The sequence below is a fragment of the Electrona antarctica genome, assembly GCF_951216825.1.
Source record: "Electrona antarctica genome assembly, chromosome: 21".
Taxonomy (NCBI): domain Eukaryota; kingdom Metazoa; phylum Chordata; class Actinopteri; order Myctophiformes; family Myctophidae; genus Electrona; species Electrona antarctica.
This window is the reverse complement of record NC_136802.1, coordinates 2,095,655-2,114,259: the sequence shown is the minus strand read 5'-3', so window position 1 is coordinate 2,114,259 and position 18,605 is coordinate 2,095,655. Positions and strand designations below refer to the sequence as shown.

Below are 18,605 nucleotides of genomic sequence, written 5' to 3'. Positions count from 1 at the left end.
TTTGCATTATTCTCTAAGAGTGTGTTCTTGGGAGCTAATGTTAGAGCTAACCAACATAAGAAGTGCTATTTACTAAGATTGCTGCTGAAGCTGTGTTATGTACTGTATGTTAAAACACATTTTGTGCCCAAAACGTCTGTGGACGTCCTGGGTATTACCGCACGTGCATAGCCCAAGATGTCTGTGGACGTCTTTGAAAAAAAGACGTCGAAAAAAAAAAATCAAAACACTTTTTTAACACGTGGTGCCAAAGTTTTTGTTTTCGCCATTGAGAATGCATTTGGCGTTTAAATTAAATAACTCAGAAACTATAAAACATTTCAAAGTAAAAAGTTCCAGCATGTGTCTCCACAGTCAGCTGAATTATAAAAAATGTGAATGGATTTTCTAGGTGAAAGTGATTTTGGGCAGTTTTGCGTGGGCTCTCAATGTGTTAAACTGAAGGTTTTGGCACTTAAGGTATTATGTTTATTGCAACAGTGTTTATTGAAAATACTGTGTTCAAGGACGTTGTAGTATTCAGATCAGATCAGTGCAGTACAGACTGAATGAGACACTGAATGTAAACTGATGTGTGATCTAAATCTGTTTCACAGATTCCCCTATCCTGAAAACTAACTGTGTAACACAACAACTAAATGTCAAGATATTCGATAAAAAACCCCCCAAAAAAACATGTTTTTTGAATCACAGTAGTAGCCACTACGGCTAGATTGACGAGACTGGCGAGATTCCCGGGATGTTTAAAAATAATAAAAATCAATGCAAAGAATTACTGGGAGTGACGTCAGGAATTTGGAACCCAAATAGTGAATCCGAAAGAATAGTGTTTTGATGCAGCAGCAATTCATTGTTTGATACTGTTGGTTGTTCCTATAGGAAGAGGTACTGATACTGTTATATTTCTATAGGAAGATGTACTGGGCCGACTGGGGCAACCATCCCAAGATAGAGACTGCAGCCATGGATGGAACCATGAGAGAGACTCTGGTGGAGGACAATATCCAGTGGCCGACCGGTAAGGACGCTACGCTAAGCTACGCACGCACGCACGCACGCACGCACGCACGCACGCACGCACGCACGCACGCACGCACGCACGCACGCACGCACAATGCCTTCTAAATCAGTTAGTTCTCACACATTCAAGGTTAAAAAATAAATGTTGAATAGCAGATGTACAAGCTGGATTGTTTTCTTGTGTTGTGGACCCCCTCAAAAACGACACGCTGCATCTCAAGGGGCGTGTCCTCAAGGGGCGTGTCCTCCAGGGAAATGTCAGATAAATACAAAATGTTACGCATTAATGTGATATGAGTCTTATGGAGATGAACTCTGTGTGCGTGCGTGCGTGCGTGCGTGCGTGCGTGCGTGCGTGCGTGCGTGCGTGTGTGCGTGTGCGTCCTCAGGTCTGGCGGTGGACTACTTCAACGAGCGTCTCTACTGGGCCGACGCCAAGCTGTCTCTGATTGGCAGCGTCCGACTGAACGGCAGCGACGCCCTGATTGCTGTTAACAGCATCGACCACAGTAAATACATTTATTACATTTATTTAACTGTTAGCAGCATCGACCACAGTAAATACATTTATTACATTTATTTAACTGTAGGCAGCATCGGCCACAGTAAATACATTTATTACATTTATTTAACTGTTAACAGCATCGACCACAGTAAATACATTTATTACATTTATTTAACTGTAGGCAGCATCGACCACAGTAAATACATGTATTACATTTATTTAACTGTTAACAGCATCGACCACAGTTGAGTTATGATCATAATGTTATGTTTATTTAACACTACTTTTGCCGGGGAATATTTCGGAAAAAAGGCTCTAGAGTGCCCAGCAGATGAGGCAGCTTTTACACTGAAAAGCCTCGCTCTCCATTTCCCCCCCAAAACCGGGAGGTATAACCTTCCATTACTACCTTGCGCTGCCTCGTCTGATTTCTCTTTAGAAGCGTGAATATTCCAAGTTCTGTCGGCCCGTGAACAAGGAAGTGAACGGCTGCGCGCATGTACAAATCATGTCCCGGAACGCTGAACAAGGCGTTGATGTGGGTTGATGTGCCTGGGACGTGTATACACACGTCTTTAGGTCCTTTTTAATTAAAACGAGATCACTGTAATACATTTTTTGACAGCTCCCGTTGCTAGGCAACGCCTTGTTCAGTGCTAACTAACTCCCGCTCAGAGTTAACTAAAGTTGTGACTCTCATAACGTACCGTTCTTTCAGACCTCCACCACCCGTTCAGCATCGACGTGTTCGAGGACTACATCTACGGCGTCACGTACCACAACAACTACGTGTTCCGCGTCAACAAGTTCGGCCGCGGCGCGTCGGAGAGCCTGACCACGGCCATGAACCACGCCACGGACATCGTGCTGTACCACCGCTACAAGCAGCCAGAGAGTGAGTTATAAACACTACACACTACACACTACACACTCCACACTACACACTACACACTACACACTCCACACTCCACACTACACACTACACACTACACACTCCACACTACACACTCCACACTACACACTACACACTCCACACTACACACTACACACTCCACACTACACACTACACACTACACACTCCACACTCCACACTACACACTCCACACTACACACTCCACACTCCACACTACACACTCCACACTACACACTCCACACTCCACACTACACACTACACACTCCACACTCCACACTACACACTCCACACTCCACACTACACACTACACACTACACACTCCACACTACACACTACACACTACACACTCCACACTACACACTACACACTCCACACTCCACACTCCACACTACACACTACACACTCCACACTACACACTCCACACTACACACTACACACTCCACACTACACACTCCACACTACACACTCCACACTCCACACTACACACTACACACTCCACACTCCACACTACACACTCCACACTCCACACTCCACACTACACACTACACACTACACACTCCACACTACACACTCCACACTACACACTCCACACTACACACTACACACTACACACTACATACTACACACTACACAACAACTCTACCAGCGCTACAAGCAGCCCGAGAGTGAGTTATAAACACTACACACTACACACTACACACTCCACACTACACACTACACACTCCACACTCCACACTACACACTACACACTCCACACTACACACTCCACACTACACACTACACAACAACTCTACCAGCGCTACAAGCAGCCCGAGAGTGAGTTATAAACACTACACACTCCACACTACACACTACACACTACACACTCCACACTACACACTACACACTACACACTCCACACTACACACTACACACTACACACTACACACTACACACTACACACTACACACTACACACTACACACTACACACTCCACAACAACTCTACCAGCGCTACAAGCAGCCCGAGAGTGAGTTGACCATTCTGAACGGGGAACCCCTTTTGGTGTTTTAAGGATTATTTTAAACTTCATCTATTGAAAAATAGCAGATCTACAAGCTCATAGCGTGGCACCTTGTAGGTCTGCTATTTTTGAAAAATCGTGAAAATGTGGTGCAAATCTTTGAATATTATTTCAGAGCGAACGTTTTTAACTCAAATCTTTGCTTCTGCATGGGGGGGAGGTCCCTGGATCAATATATTTTCAGATGGGGGTCGGCGGCCAATTACATATCATTTTTGGGGTCCTTGACATGAAAATGTTTGAGAACGACTGACATATAGAAACATGGGTTTTTCAGAAAACTGTCATGATTTAGAAGACATTTGTAGAATCGTCCTCTCTCTCTCTCTCTCTCTCTCTCTCTCTCTCTCTCCCCCCCAGTGGCCAACCCATGTGACAGGAAGAAGTGTGAGTGGCTGTGTCTGCTGAGCCCCAGCGGTCCGGTGTGTACCTGTCCCAACGGACGCACTCTGGACAACGGGACGTGTGTGGAGCTGCCCACCCCCACCCTGTCCCCCGTCTGTGAGTAGCACGCACGCACACACGCACACACACACACACGCACGCACGCACGCACACACGCACACAAAGCTCACATTTCAATTACAGTATATTTCAATTCAATTTCAATTGAAAGGGCTTAATTGGCACTTGATAATTGAGAAAACATTTACATTGCCAAAGCAAAAATGTGGAACAATTACAATCAAAACAATAATGTACATTTAAAGTCAGAATCTTCAATAAATCAATTTCTATGTACCAAGGTCACTCGAAGCAGTACACACAACGGTCTTTAGGGTGGTTGTGTTCCATTTGATATCCTTCTCCTATCACGGCAGCTCATGAAGCTCTTGCTTCTGTGTTTGCACATTGTTGTAATTCGCCCAGCAATTTGCAGCAGTTTAAACGTAAACAATAGTTTATTGTCATTAGTCATGTTTTCAAAATCTCTGTGGGTGATTGTAATGCACATGTTCTTGGGTGTTTATGCTGAATCAACACTGGAAGCAATTTAGCTGAATACAGCATGCTGTGTCAGCAATAATAATAATAATACAGGGCCCTCGCTGACGATCTGGTTGCTCTACTCGCATATTATTTGTGCTCCTCCCCATCCTCCCCCTCGGAAGGCAGCATTCAGGAGAATTGCTTTTGTTCTGAAGTCTCCTGAACTTGAACACAGTATTTTGCATTGAACAAATTTGTGTATAAATCCATGTCGTTACACCTGCATCTCTACTAGCTAAAGAGTGCTGGGGTTGCGCCCCGAAAATAGCTGATCTACAAGCTCTCAGCGTGTCGCAGTGCGACGCGTTGTGAGCTTGTAGATCTGCTATTTTTGTCAAAAAGTGCCCTCTTGATGGGATTTCAGCCCCTGCCCCTCTGACACTCTCTGCACGTCCCTCAAAGTCAAAGTCATACAATTTGTCACACACGTCACCGCAGTGAAATTTGTTCTCTGCCTTTGACACATCTCTTGGAGCGGTGAGCTACAGCCAAGGAGCGGTGAGCTGCAGCCGTGCCACGCTCGGGAATCATTTGATTAGTAGATTTGACCCCCAATCCAACCCATTGATGCTGAGTGCCAGGCAGGGAGGCATTGGGTCCCATTTTTACAGTCTTTGGTATGACCCGGCCGGGGATCGAACCCCGACCTCCCAGTTTCTCTAACCACAAGGCCACTGAGCTGGTCCCTGGGTGTAGCAGCCGGCCGGTCCGATGATGTTTAACCTGGACGATGTTATGTTCTGCTGTCCCGTCCCACAGCGCCCCCCAGTGGCCCCTGCACCGTGCGCTGTCTGAACGGCGGCAGCTGTTTCCTCAACGCTCGTAAGCAGCAGAAGTGTCGCTGCCAGCCCAACTACGCCGGAGACCTCTGTCAGACCGACCAGTGTAGAGACTACTGCCACAACGGAGGCATCTGCACAGCATCCCCTACAGGTAGGACACTGTAACTACACCTGCACAGCCTCCCCTACAGGTAGGACACTGTAACTACACCTGCACAGCCTCCCCTACAGGTAGGACACTGTAACTACACCTGCACAGCCTCCCCTACAGGTAGGACACTGTAACTACACCTGCACAGCCTCCCCTACAGGTAGGACACTGTAACTACACCTGCAGTGTGGTTGCCTATAGGCAATCAGACTATTGTTATTTGTTAACTCTATTCTGCCCTCCGATTGGCCAGCGATTCGGAACTCTTTCCCAAGGCATTTGTGCGCTTTGCCCTCGTCTGATTGGACGGTATACAGTGACATCATACCCAACACAACTCTTCAAATGGAACAATGTTCCAATAGAGCGTCGCAGTCGCATTCATTTAACCCCATAGACGTTTCAGAAAGTATTTATTTCACCCATTTTGACCTGAGATCAGATTCTATAAATGTCTTCTACATCCTGACAGTTTTTCTGAAAAAGCTATGTTTCTATGTCAGTCGTTCTTTGATTTTTCAAAAATAGCAGACCTACAAGCGCGCTACGAGCTTGTAGATCTGCTATTTTTCAATAGCTAAAGCATAACATAATGCTAACACCAAAAGGGGTTCCCGCCCAAAATGGGTTGAAGACCTGTAAGCCTCGGACAAAGACAACTCGGCTCCTGAACAAATCATGACAATAACCCCATGTTTTTGGGCCGAACAAATAATTAGAAAGAAGAACAAATAAGGACAAGGCACAACACCTTGTTTTTTTTAGTTTTTATTCTGCGACTGCGACGCACTATTGAGACAGGCAACCACCATTTGTCAGCCTTCTGATTGGTCCCTTGTTGTTCCACCCCCTGGTTCCGCCAGGAACAGAATATCAACACGAAGCAACTGAAAAACCTGTTATTTCAATGGTAGTGGGTGGAGAGAGAGGATTTTTGTCCAACCACAAAACGGCAACCAATGGGTGCGAAGAGGTAGCCTGGCTAATAAGCCAGACCGAATCAGCTGTTGGCAAAAAAAAAATTGCCTGCCGGCGGATTACGGTCTGGAGAGGCTCAATTGTACGCCCATTTCCTACACCAGAGAAATGGTGTGGCCAATCGGGACACGGTATGCAATATGGGCGGGCTTTGGTACAGTGACGTTCAATGCTTGAGACCTTTGACTGACAGTAGCTCTGACCAATTGCGTCAAAGAGAAAATGTTTGAACCCGCCCCCCCGGGAAACAAGTTCCATACACAGCATCTCCAGACTCAAATACCACACGTGTGATTTGAGTCTGGCTTATTAGCCAGGCTAGCGAAGAGGGGCGGAACCACGGGCGGGACTTGACAAAGGGTGACTTCTGCAGGATTGTCTGAGCTGATTCGTCTGTCTGTCTGTCTGTCTGTCTGTCTGTCTGTCTGTCTGTCTGTCTGTCTGTCCGCCCCCCCCCCCCCCAAGGCTCCCCCACCTGTCGGTGTCTCTCTGGCTTCACGGGGCCGACCTGCAACCTGCACACCTGTCAGGACTACTGCCAGAACGGAGGGAACTGCACGGTCAGCGCCGGGAACCAGCCCGTCTGCCGCTGCCCGCACGACTTCCTGGGAGACCAGTGTCAATACAGTGAGTTCCTCTTCCTGTTACACTTCCTGTTACACTTCCTGGCCTAACCCTGTGGAAAAAACCCATTTTTTGATTCATTGCGTCAATTACGTCAAGGGCCATATGAATCCATGGGGAAAAAATCGATAGAAAAACATCCATGGAATCCATAGAAAAAAATCCATGGATTCAAAAAAATCCATAATAAAAAAACAATGATAAAAATCCATGAACCCATGGAAAAAAAATCCATGGGAAAAAAAATCACACATTATTTCTAATTAGTGTGGTTGCCCTAACAGGGCAACCAGACTATTGTAATCGTAACACTTTATTAGTGTGGTTGCCCTAACAGGGCAACCAGACTATTGTAATCGTAACACTTTATTATTCTTTCTATAGTAACCCTAAATTTCAAACTACTACTCCTCCCACAGTTTTGACTGTACGCACTTGAGCCATATGTCAAATTGACCGGAAAAATCGGGAATCGATAGCTTGTATTTTGTTAAGAGAAATGTTGTATAGTTTAATTGATATGAATTTATTAGTGATTTAAATTTCCCCATTGACATGAATGGGAAAGTGCGAAAAATAACATTCAAGTATTTTTTCCTCAGAGACTGTAAGGGCTATAGTTACAAAACTTGGAGGGGAGGTTCATAATAATTACTAAAATTAATTAACTTATAATATTATCGGTCGGCCTCATGGTGGCGCTATAACAGCCCACTTTACGTTTTGGCTTATAACTCTTGAACCGTAGGTCGTACAATCAAAATAATTTTTTCCCTGGATTCCTTGGGTCATGACGCATCTCCCCATATAGGCCACGCCCATTTGCGTCATGATAGATTTTCCGCCATTTTGAATTTTCTCCAAAACACACTTTTGGCTCCTCCTCCTACATATGTCGTCCAAATCTCACAAAAATCGGCACACATGATCTCGGGACCCATCCGATTAAAACACCAACTGCAGAATTTTGGTAGTGCGTATCGTTCGGCCGTAATCGTCGTCCGGAGTTAGTGGGAGGGGCCTATATCACAAAAAATGCCATAAATCACGAACGAAATGTCCGATCCATCCCAAATTTGAATCACATGTCGCGGGTGGTTCAATCAACCAAGTACCAAAAGCAATTCTATTTTCATTCATAGGGGGCGCCGCAAATGCGAGAAATGTAACCGTTTGTCGCAAAAACATGATTTTTGGGGGGATAAATCCCCTCCGAATTACTTACGCATGATCGCAGGGGTGACGCGACATTGCAATTGGCTGGCAATATCAGTGGGAGGGGCATATGTAAGCCACTGCGGCAACCACACTTTGCAATTTTTTAAAATTGCGACCTTTCTAGTTTCTTTTTACTGGAGTAACCTTTTTTTTGACGCACTACTCCACCCACTGTTTTGACTGTACGCACTTGAGCCATATCTCAAATTGACCGGCTTCATCGGGAAGGATGTGCTTGTATTTTTTTAAGAGAAATGTTGTATAGTTTAATTGATATGAATTTATTAGTGAATAGAATTTCCCCATTGACATGAATGGGAAAATGCGATTATTCGCATTTTCTCACATTCAAGTATTTTTTCCTCAGAGACTGTAAGCACTATAGTTACAAAACTTGGAGGGTAGGTTCATAATAATTACTAAAATTAATCAACGTATAATGTTATCGGTCGGCCTCATGGTGGCGCTATAACAGCCCACTTTACGTTTTGGCTTATAACTCTTGAACCGTAGGTCGTAAAATCTAAATTATTATTTCCCTGGCTTCCTTGGGTCATGACGCATCTCCCCATATAGGCCACGCCCATTTGCGTCATGATAGATTTTCCGCCATTTTGAATTTTCTCCAAAACACACTTTTGGCTCCTCCTCCTACAGATTTTGTCCAAATCTCACAAAAATCAGCACACATGATCTCCGGACCCATCCGATTACAACACCAACTGCAGAATTTTGGTAGTGCGTGTCGTTCGGCCGTAATCGTCGTCCGAAGATAGTAGGAGGGGCCTATTTTACAAAAAATGCCATAAATCGCGAACAGAATGTCCCATCCATCCCAAATTGTAATCACATGTCGCGGGTGGTTCAATCAACCAAGTTCCAAAAGCAATTCTATTTTCATCCATAGGGGGCGCCGCAAATGCCAAAAAGTGTCACCGTATGGTGCAAAAACATTATTTTTGGGGGATAAATCCCCTCCGAATTACTTACACATGATCGCAGGGGTGACGTGACATTGTAATTGGCTGGCAATATCAGTGGGAGGGGCATATGTAAGCCACTGCGGCAACCACACTTTGCAATTTTTTAAAATTGCGACCTTTCTAGTTACACCTTATTACGTCTAATTAGGTGTACCGTAAATTGTGATGCGACCAAAATAGTTTGTATAGTAATACAAGCGTGTTTGTGTGCGTGTGTGCGTGTTAGGGGCAGCGGTGGTAGAACGGTTTGCGGAGCGGTCTTATATTATCGGAAGGTCGCCAGTTCGAATCCCCGGACCGGCACGTTAAAATTACCACCGCTGAAGTGCCCTTGAGCAAGGCATTGAACCCCTACCATGAAATGTTCTATGAGCAGGGTCTGGCTGTAAACAAGCATCTCGAGCTTAGTCCAATTCACCCTGGGTAAACAAAGAACTTTGCTTTGCTTTTCTTTCTGAGCAGGCAGCTGTGAGGGCCACTGCCACAACAAGGGGACGTGCCTCCAGAGCCCAGACGGCAGTAAGCAGTGCCGCTGCCCTCCTCAATACATGGGCAGCCGCTGCGAGGTGGACAAGTGTCACTACTGCCGCGACGGGAAGTGCATCCCCACCAACGTCTCTCCCACGGGGGAGGTCACCTGCATGTGAGTCTGAGCCCAGTGTTGGCTGGTTTTCACAGCAATTTGTTTTGATTTTAGTTTTAGTCACACGTCTTTGGAATATAGTTTTAATTTAGTTTTGGTCACATTTTAGTCACCTGGAATGCTTTAGTGTTAGTCTAGTTTTAGCCGACTAAATCTACAGTTGACTAAAATGTATTTTGGCGGGACTTGACTGGTTTTACAGTTGCGGAAAATAGCAGATCTACATGCTCACAACGTGTCGCAGCGCGGCGCGTTGTGAGCTTGTAGATCTGCTATTTTCTGCTATTGTCAGCATGCAACCAAGTGTAAAATGACTCATACTGGACCTCTTGTCCATATAGTCCCTTCCTAACATTTTAGTCTAGTTTTTATTTGTTGACGAAATTGTCAACACATTTAGTCTTGGTCGACAAAAACAACACTCATGTGAGTGCACAATGAAACGGCTGCATTTGTACTGTAGTACCTCTGCTGATCACCAGATGGGGCACTTTTCCTAACATTCCATGTGGTCTGAAAAAAACATTATGTGGAACCAGGGGCGCAATTGGGTGGGGGACGGGGGGGTCACGTCCCCTGCCAACGTCACATTGGTCCCCCCCAAATGAGTTGGGGGTCCCCTGCAACGTCACATGTCCCCCCCTGGCTCCAAAGTTATCTTAGGAGTAATACTTAATAAATCGTGCGTTCATAAACGCGATATATTTTGAAGGATGTATTTGGTCCACCCCCGTGTAAATACCAAAATGGTTTGGCCCGTTCTGCCTTTCTTCCGTTCGCCCGGCTGTTTGGAAGTTGTTACACCGCCATCAGTGACCCATTGTTCTTTGCACTCTGTGGTGATTGCGTAATGATTCTAATAATACAGGAACAGGATTCAATAGGTCACCACTTTTGGTGTCACGCACTGTTTTTGACTTGTTTACGCTTAACACGTGAGATGAATGGATCATATACTTTATCGTCTAGTACAGTGGTTGCCAAACTTTTTCGTGTCAAGGACCCCCAAATGGACACTTATTATCCCGCGGACCCCCATTTGAAGAGATATGCCAGGGACCCCATAAGAGAAGATTTATACAGCTCTAGCAGTGATTCTCAACCCGTTTAATTTCAAGGACCCCCAGTTTGACGAGCAGTAATGCCGTTAGGCTACGGACATTCTGCCATTTCTACCTGTGGGACTCCAATTGATAATAATGTAAAATCAATGTTAATTTAACTCTGAGACTCAGTGTCCACATGACATGCCATAACTATCATGTAGCCATGGGTACCCCCTGGAACTCGCTCAAGGACCCCTGGGGGTCCCTGGACCCCACTTTGGGAATTATATTATTATTATTACACTATTTTTGGATTTATGGGGAAAGGAGGAGGTCGACGCGTTGCTAATAAAAGCTCCACAACTGTCAACACCACCGGTAAGCTTTTTTCTTCCTTTTCTCTCTCTGAGGTGCATGGGTTTTGCAGCACAAAACTAACTACACACAAACATGCGAACCCTCTCCGTTGGTGTTGTACATTTATAGGCTACTTTACAGATGGTTTGTGGCAGCGGTGGCCGAACGGATAGCGGAGCGGTCTTGATACCGGAAGGTCGCCAGTTCGAATCAGCGGTCCGACACGTTAAAATTACCACCGCTGAAGTGCCCTTGAACAAGGCATTGAACCACTACGATGAAATGTGTTCTATGAGCAGGGCCTGGCTGGAAACAAGTTCTTGAGCTTAGCCCAGATACCCTGGGTAAATATAGTAATCATTTCATTTCATGGTCAGTGAGTTTTGACCATGTTCGAGGCGCTGCTATTAATGTGGTTAAACTTTTACGTTTTGAGACACATGGGAGGAGGAGGAATCACAGCCAGCCGCCTAGCCAGGTAATTCATAATAATAATAATAATAACTGTGCCAAAACGCAGTTTTGTATGTGCATTGAGGCACTGGAACAACCTCTCTGTAGACCGACCCCAAACCCTAACCATAACCCCACGTTTTGGTGGTTTGACCCCCCCAGCCCCGCATCCCCCCCGGCCCCCCATCCCCCCCTCCCCTAGGGGGACGGGGGGGACGGATTTTTCGGCGGCGCCGTGAGAGTTGCGCCACTGTGTATATATGTAGTTAGTATGTGATTTTGATTGATTGATTGAAGAATTTATTAATAGTTTGCAGAATTACAGTACATTTCAAGCACAAACTCAATACAAAGGCTGTTAACTGTGAGTGGATGACCCACTTAAGCATTACACTTGTTTCCAATAGGGTCCACCATGTTCAAATCATCAAAACATTTAGAGACGTACAAATAGACACTTCTATAGACAGAACAGGAATTCATCATAAAGGAGGTAAAAAGGGAAAAGAAACATATACAGTGAGGGGAAAAAAGAGGTGGGCGGTGGGGGGGATTCACGTTCAGCTCCGTTCATTTGTTTGTTTTCCTTGGAGGAGCTGCGTTGGGTCCCCAAGTCGGCTCCGTGGCCGTACCTTGAGTTGGCTGTGTGGTCCCTAGGGGGACGGGGGGGACGGATTTTTCGGCGGCGCCGTGAGGCACGCACGCACGCACACACACACACACACACACACACACACACACACAAACACAGGTTTGTCTAACATGTGAACTGTCTCTGTGTCTCTCAACAGTTGCCCGAACGGCAGAGTGCAGCCCAGCTGTTACACGTGTGACTCTAACGAGTACTGTGCCAACGGACAGTGTTCTGTCAACCCCCTCACACAGCTCCCACAATGCAGGTAAAGTAAAAAGACATTATATATTTGCTACTGATGAGCACATTTTATATATATATATATATATATATATATATATATATATATCTCTCAGATTGGATGTATGTGTGTGTATATATTGTAATATGTCAGAGATGTTAGTAAAGTAATAATGATAAACAAGGGGCGGTAGCCTATATGGGGGCCATATGCATCAATGTGAGGTTTTGAACCACTTATGGTGTAAAACAATCGAAAACAATGGAGCTTGTTGCACAAAAACGAATTTCACCTGTAACACACCTGGCTGTAATCCTGTTCTGATTCTGTGTGTGTGTGTGTGTGTGTGTGCGTGTGCGTGTGCGCGCGTGCCTGTGTGCGTGTGCGTGTTCGGACAGGTGTTCGTCAGGGTGGGCGGGGCATCGCTGTGAAGTAGAGGCCACTCCCAGTGACCCCACAGGGTCAGGAGGACGTGAGTACAGTAACAATCACCTGATTCGAAGAATAGCAGATCTACAAGCTCGCACGAGCTTGTAGATCTAGTAGTTTTGGAAAAATTGTCACACGTCATCTCATTCTGGCCAATCACAATTTGCGTCCTCACTCTTGTCCCCAATGTTTGTGTTTACACACTTTTGTCTTTAATGTTTGTGTTTACACAGACCCTCAAAGCTGGACATAGGAGAGGCTAAAGGGGGAGGGGCTAAAGGGGGAGGGGCTAAAATGTAAAAAAAAAACATTTTTGGGTTCTAGTATTTATTGTCATGAATATCCTTAGGGACAATAAAGATTATTATTATTATTATTAGTAATAATAACCTTGGTATCCGTGTGTGTGCTTGCGTGTGTGCGTATGTGCGTATGTGCGTGCGTGTGCGTGTGTGCGTGCGTCCGTGTGCATGCGTGTAGACACTGCCTCCATAGTGATCCCGGTGCTCATCCTACTGCTGCTGGTTCTGTTGGCTGGAGGAGCGTTGTTCTGGTACCGCAAGAGGATGAGTGGGTGAGTCTACCAACACTGTGCGTGCGTGTGTGTGTGTGTGTGTGTGTGTGTGTGTGTGTGTGTGTGTGTGTGTGTGTGTGTGTGTGTGTGTGTGTGTGTGTGTGTGTGTGTGTGTGTGTGTGTGTGTGTGTGTGTGTGTGTGTGTGTGTGTGTGTGTGTGTGTGTGTGTGTGTGTGTGTGCGTGCGTGCGTGCGTGCGTGCGTGTGACTCTTTTTGATTCAGAGACAGTCATGGCAGCAAGAGAGGAGAAAAACTGATTTTTATTTTTATCCAAAATGAGTTGATAGCACAGGCAGACTCTTCACATACTAGAGCATGTCTGAAACTAGAAACGTCACAATTTTGGGAAAATTGCAAAGTGTGGTTGCCGCAATCGCTTACATAGGCCCCTCCCACTATTTTTGCTAGCCAATTACAATGTCACGCCACCCCTGCGATCATGTGGAAGTTATTCGGAGGGAAAAATCTTTTTTCTGCAACAAACGGCTACATTTCTGGCATTTGCGGCGCCCCCTATGGAGGAAAATGGAATTGCTTTTGGCTCTGGGTTGATTAACCCACCCGCGACACGTGATTCTAATTTGGGATGGCCCCTCCCACTAACTTCGGACGACAATAACGATACGGTCTCCCGACATTACGCTTGTGGTGTTTTAATCGGATCGGGTCAAACTGAACAACCAACATGTCAATTTGAAGCTGTGATTCCCTGCTTTCACATGACACAGTGATGAAAATAGGGTGCGTTTTGCGTCCCAAAACGCACTTTATAGTTATGGGACGCATTAAACCAAAAACCTCTGCATCCATAGGACGCAACTTTATCCTGGCTGCACTGAATACTATGGCACTCTCTCGGTCACACACTGTTCTACGTGGAAGTCTAGCACTCTTTCGGTCACACACTGTTCTACGTGGAAGTCTAGCACTCTTTCGGTCACACACTGTCCCCCCCCCCCCCCCCCCCCCCCCCCCCCCACACACACACACACACACAGAGAGAGAGAGAGAGACGACATGATGAGCCCTCGATCGTCTTAAACTTATTTCTTGGACCACTCTGGAATAATATTGATCGTTATACATATACAGGTCTGCTAGTACTAACCTTTTCATCTCAAATTGACCGGCCAAAATAAATCCACGACCGATTTTAGTGTGTTGCTCCGCTAGCTTGTCACTCCAACATGCTTTGAGCTCGGTGGATCCCCTATATACTCTTGGATGCGCTTTCAACGCAAATATGAATCAGCTGGTTAACGAGCCTTGTTGACCCTGACCCTGGTCCCTGATTTGACTTGACTTGGCAATCAACGGCACTATTAATGGCAGCTGTATACACGCTTCTCTTTTGTCTCTTGTCTTGTGTGTATGCGTGTGTACTGTGTAGGGCAGGCCATTCTTCCCTGTAGACAGGGACTCAAGTGACTTCTAAGTTCCAATTTTCCAAAGAAATAATTTTACATCCACAATGGCAAGCCTATTTTCCTTTTCTGCTAAGTACAATAATTGCAACTTTAAACAACTTTTGATTGGTATATTAATCTATGTTAAATCCACTGTTGCCCACTATTATTTCTTACTGAGTTGTGCTTGCTAATACTATTAGCCTACATAAAAACATATACTGTATAGGCCTATTTTATATTTTTATATATATATCTTTTTAATACAAAATAAAAAATGTTTTATTATTATTATTTTTGAGTGGTGCAACCACTCCCTTACGGAGCTATGTGTGTGTCTGGGTGTCTGGGTATGAGCACAAAAAGAGCATGGTTGTTTTTCACCATCTGTGCGCAACCTAACGCACACACAAACACGCACGTACAGTACAGTACAGTAGAGGGTACAGTAGAGGGACCGCCACACGGTAACTCTGTCATTTCTCAACCGTTTCGGACGCGGCGCGGCGCGGCACGCCGGAACCGGCCCGGCCCCCTGGGGCCCCCCCTCACGGAGTTGCACCACTCACTTCACACAGGTGTGATTTTTTTTGGGACTCATAAGAATTTTTTGGGACTCATTTGAATGACCACCTGTGCATCCCGGGACCCATTACATCACTGATGACATGAAAAAAACTAAAATATTCGATGACTTCTCCTCGGTCAGAAGCGGTCACATAACCGTCTGCTCTTTCCTCCATATAACCGTCTCTCCTCAGGTCTAGCGGCCGGCCCTGCTCCAGACACTCGCGGTAACGGTTGACAGGGCAACGCATTCACCTATACATCCTCTCCTCTCCTCTCCTCTCCTCTCCTCTCCTCTCCTCTCCTCTCCTCTCCTCTCCAGTATAAATTAATTCCTCTCCTCTCCTCTCCTCTCCTCCCCTCCCGGCCCTGCTCCAGACACTCGCGGTAACGGTTGCTAGGGCAACGCAGTCACCTCCCCTCCTCTCCCCTCCCCTCCCCTCCCCTCCCCTCCTCTCCTCTTCCCCTCCCCTCCTCTCCTCTCCTCTCTCAGTCATGAGTCTTGGTTGTGGTGTGGTATTTATTTATATATATAGTCCTGTGGTCAATGTTGCTCCGCCCCCTCATTGAGCCGTGGCTCCGCCTACCCCTCAGAGCGCGCTCTGTCCCTTTGTCGTATTGTCGCAACACTGCCGTAAATTCTCACATTTTCACCGAGTGTTGCGGCCATACAGCAAAGAATAAAGGATATTATTGCGCTCCTAGCTTTGAGTTATGTACACTTTAGTCTGACGCAGATTAACCCATTTTGGTGTTTTAAACATTATGTTATAATTTTGCTATTGAAAAATAGCAGATCTACGAGCTCATAGCGCGCCACTCGCTACGAGCTTGTAGGTCTGCCATTTTTGATAAATCGTGAAAATGTATTTCACGAGTGAACGTTTTCAACTCAAATCTTTGCTTCTGGGAGGAGGTCCCTGGAACGACATATTTTCAGATGGTGGTCGGCAGCCAATTACATATAGTTTCTGGGGTCCTTGACATGAAATGTTGAGCACCACTGAATAACATAGGTACTGGTATTTCAGAAAACTGTCAGGATTTAGACTTTTTTTTTAAATTTCGACGTCAGGCCTAAATGGGTTAAAGGGGAAAACCACCCATTTTCAACATTTTACTATGTCATTAATGTACCTCAGAGCTGTTGTGTGGAAATAATAAAAAAGTCCCCCCATGTTGTGTTTCAATAGAACTGTAATTATGAAAAAAATCATTAACATGGTGAAACACATCTTGATGACATCATCAAGATGTGTTTCACCATGTTAATGATTTTTTTCAGACCTCTAGTTCTTGGAAACACAGCATGGTGGAACTTTTTTATTATTTCCACACAACAGCTCTGAGGTACATTAATGACATAGTAAAATGTTGAAAATGAGTGGAATGCCCCTTTAAAAGAGCCCTGTGTGTCAGCGTGTCACACCACACCAATGCAACTCAGTGAGTTGCATTGCGGTTTGGGCATTTAAGACATACTCATCATTGTGCTGTATTGTGTGTCTGTGGTTTGTGTCAGTAGTGTCTGTCAGATAGAGCTGTGATTTTCAACCCTTTTCATTTTTAAGGTCCATTATTTATTCGGCATTTGAGCCACGGAACCACCGTTTGATGACAATTAGCCTCTCAGACCCAAAACTAAAGAATATGTTGTTGTCGTTCGATCACAATAACAATTATTCTCCAATCATGTAGACTTCTTGTAAATTAAGTAATGCAGATGAGAGCATAAAATGAAACCAAATGGACCCGTACGGGTCCATTTGTTTTAATTTTATGCTCTCAAGAGTTAAAGATCTATAAGGGTCCATTTGGTTACCAACTCTCCTACATTTAGCTCGGGACCACCTGGAACCCCCTCAAGGACCACATGGTGGTCCCCGGACCACTGGTTGAGAACCACTGCTGTAGAGGGACAGACACTGCGACAGCATTCTTCTTCAAGAGGCTAACATGTCAGGGGCACGGTGGCACAGTCGGTAGTGCTGTCGCCTCACAGCTAGAAGGTCCTGGGTTCGATTCCCGCTGGGGACACTGTGGGTGCTGGCGGCGTGTCTCCTCCTCCGCGTCATCGGTGCCCATACCCGAGGCGGGGTTGGCGAAAGGGCCTTTCTGTGCGGAGTTTGCATGTTCTCCCCGTGTCCCCTAGGTACCCTCACAAAAACATGCAGTAATCCTGGTCTCTAAAACTACCTCCCCCTGGCCAGCCGGGGCGCCTGATGGAGGGGAAAGGAACTGGTTGGAATAACGTGTTCCTTCCAGGCGCTACGTCCAACCAGGGAAACTCCCCCCTGTCAGGTGTAAAGGAGCAACTTGGACACTCAGGCATGAAGGAAGCATGAGTTCAAGTTCGTTGCTCTCCCCATGTCCCCCATATATGGGGACTAGGTTGGCGGAGGGTGTGTAGAGCCCAGGATCACATTAGATCATTGACACAGGGGTGAAAAATGGGTTACAAAATCGTGGGATAAAAAATAAAAAAAAAGAAGCTAACATGTAACGTAAAAAAAACCTAAATAAGTAAATGTCTAGCAGAGATTATAGAGACAGGTCAAGAGACAGTTCAGTGCAACGGTTCCCAGGGATTATAGAGACAGGTCAAGAGACATCGTTAGTGCAACGGTTCCCAGGGATTATAGAGACAGGTCAAGAGACATCGCAGTGCAACGGTTCCCCAGAGATTATAGAGACAGGTCAAGAGACATCGTTAGTGCAACGGTTCCCAGAGATTATAGAGACAGGTCAAGAGACATCGCAGTGCAACGGTTCCCAGAGATTATAGAGACAGGTCAAGAGACATCGCAGTGCAACGGTTCCCAGAGATTATAGAGACAGGTCAAGAGACAGTTCAGTGCAACGGTTCCCAGAGATTATAGAGACAGGTCAAGAGACAGCGTAGTGCAACCGTTCCCAGAGATTATAGAGACAGGTCAAGAGACATCGCAGTGCAACGGTTCCCAGAGATTATAGAGACAGGTCAAGAGACATCGCAGTGCAACGGTTCCTCAGAGATTATAGAGACCGG

At 45.7% G+C, this 18,605-nt stretch overlaps 1 protein-coding gene across 1 annotated transcript in view; it reads left to right on the top strand.

The window, feature by feature from the left end:
* The window catches only part of LOC306913791 (low-density lipoprotein receptor-related protein 1-like), a gene marked incomplete at its 5' end in the record, with an annotated part of 68,331 nt that overhangs the window by 37,840 nt on the left and 11,886 nt on the right, over positions 1-18,605 (top strand). Inside the window, 10 exons of the mRNA XM_079490603.1 lie at positions 912-1,018; positions 1,410-1,529; positions 2,244-2,420; positions 3,862-4,002; positions 5,251-5,424; positions 6,868-7,029; positions 9,690-9,870; positions 12,518-12,625; positions 13,000-13,073; positions 13,511-13,604. Of these exons, the coding sequence (XP_079346729.1) occupies positions 912-1,018; positions 1,410-1,529; positions 2,244-2,420; positions 3,862-4,002; positions 5,251-5,424; positions 6,868-7,029; positions 9,690-9,870; positions 12,518-12,625; positions 13,000-13,073; positions 13,511-13,604 (1,338 nt within the window). The remainder of the gene's footprint in view (positions 1-911; positions 1,019-1,409; positions 1,530-2,243; positions 2,421-3,861; positions 4,003-5,250; positions 5,425-6,867; positions 7,030-9,689; positions 9,871-12,517; positions 12,626-12,999; positions 13,074-13,510; positions 13,605-18,605) is intronic.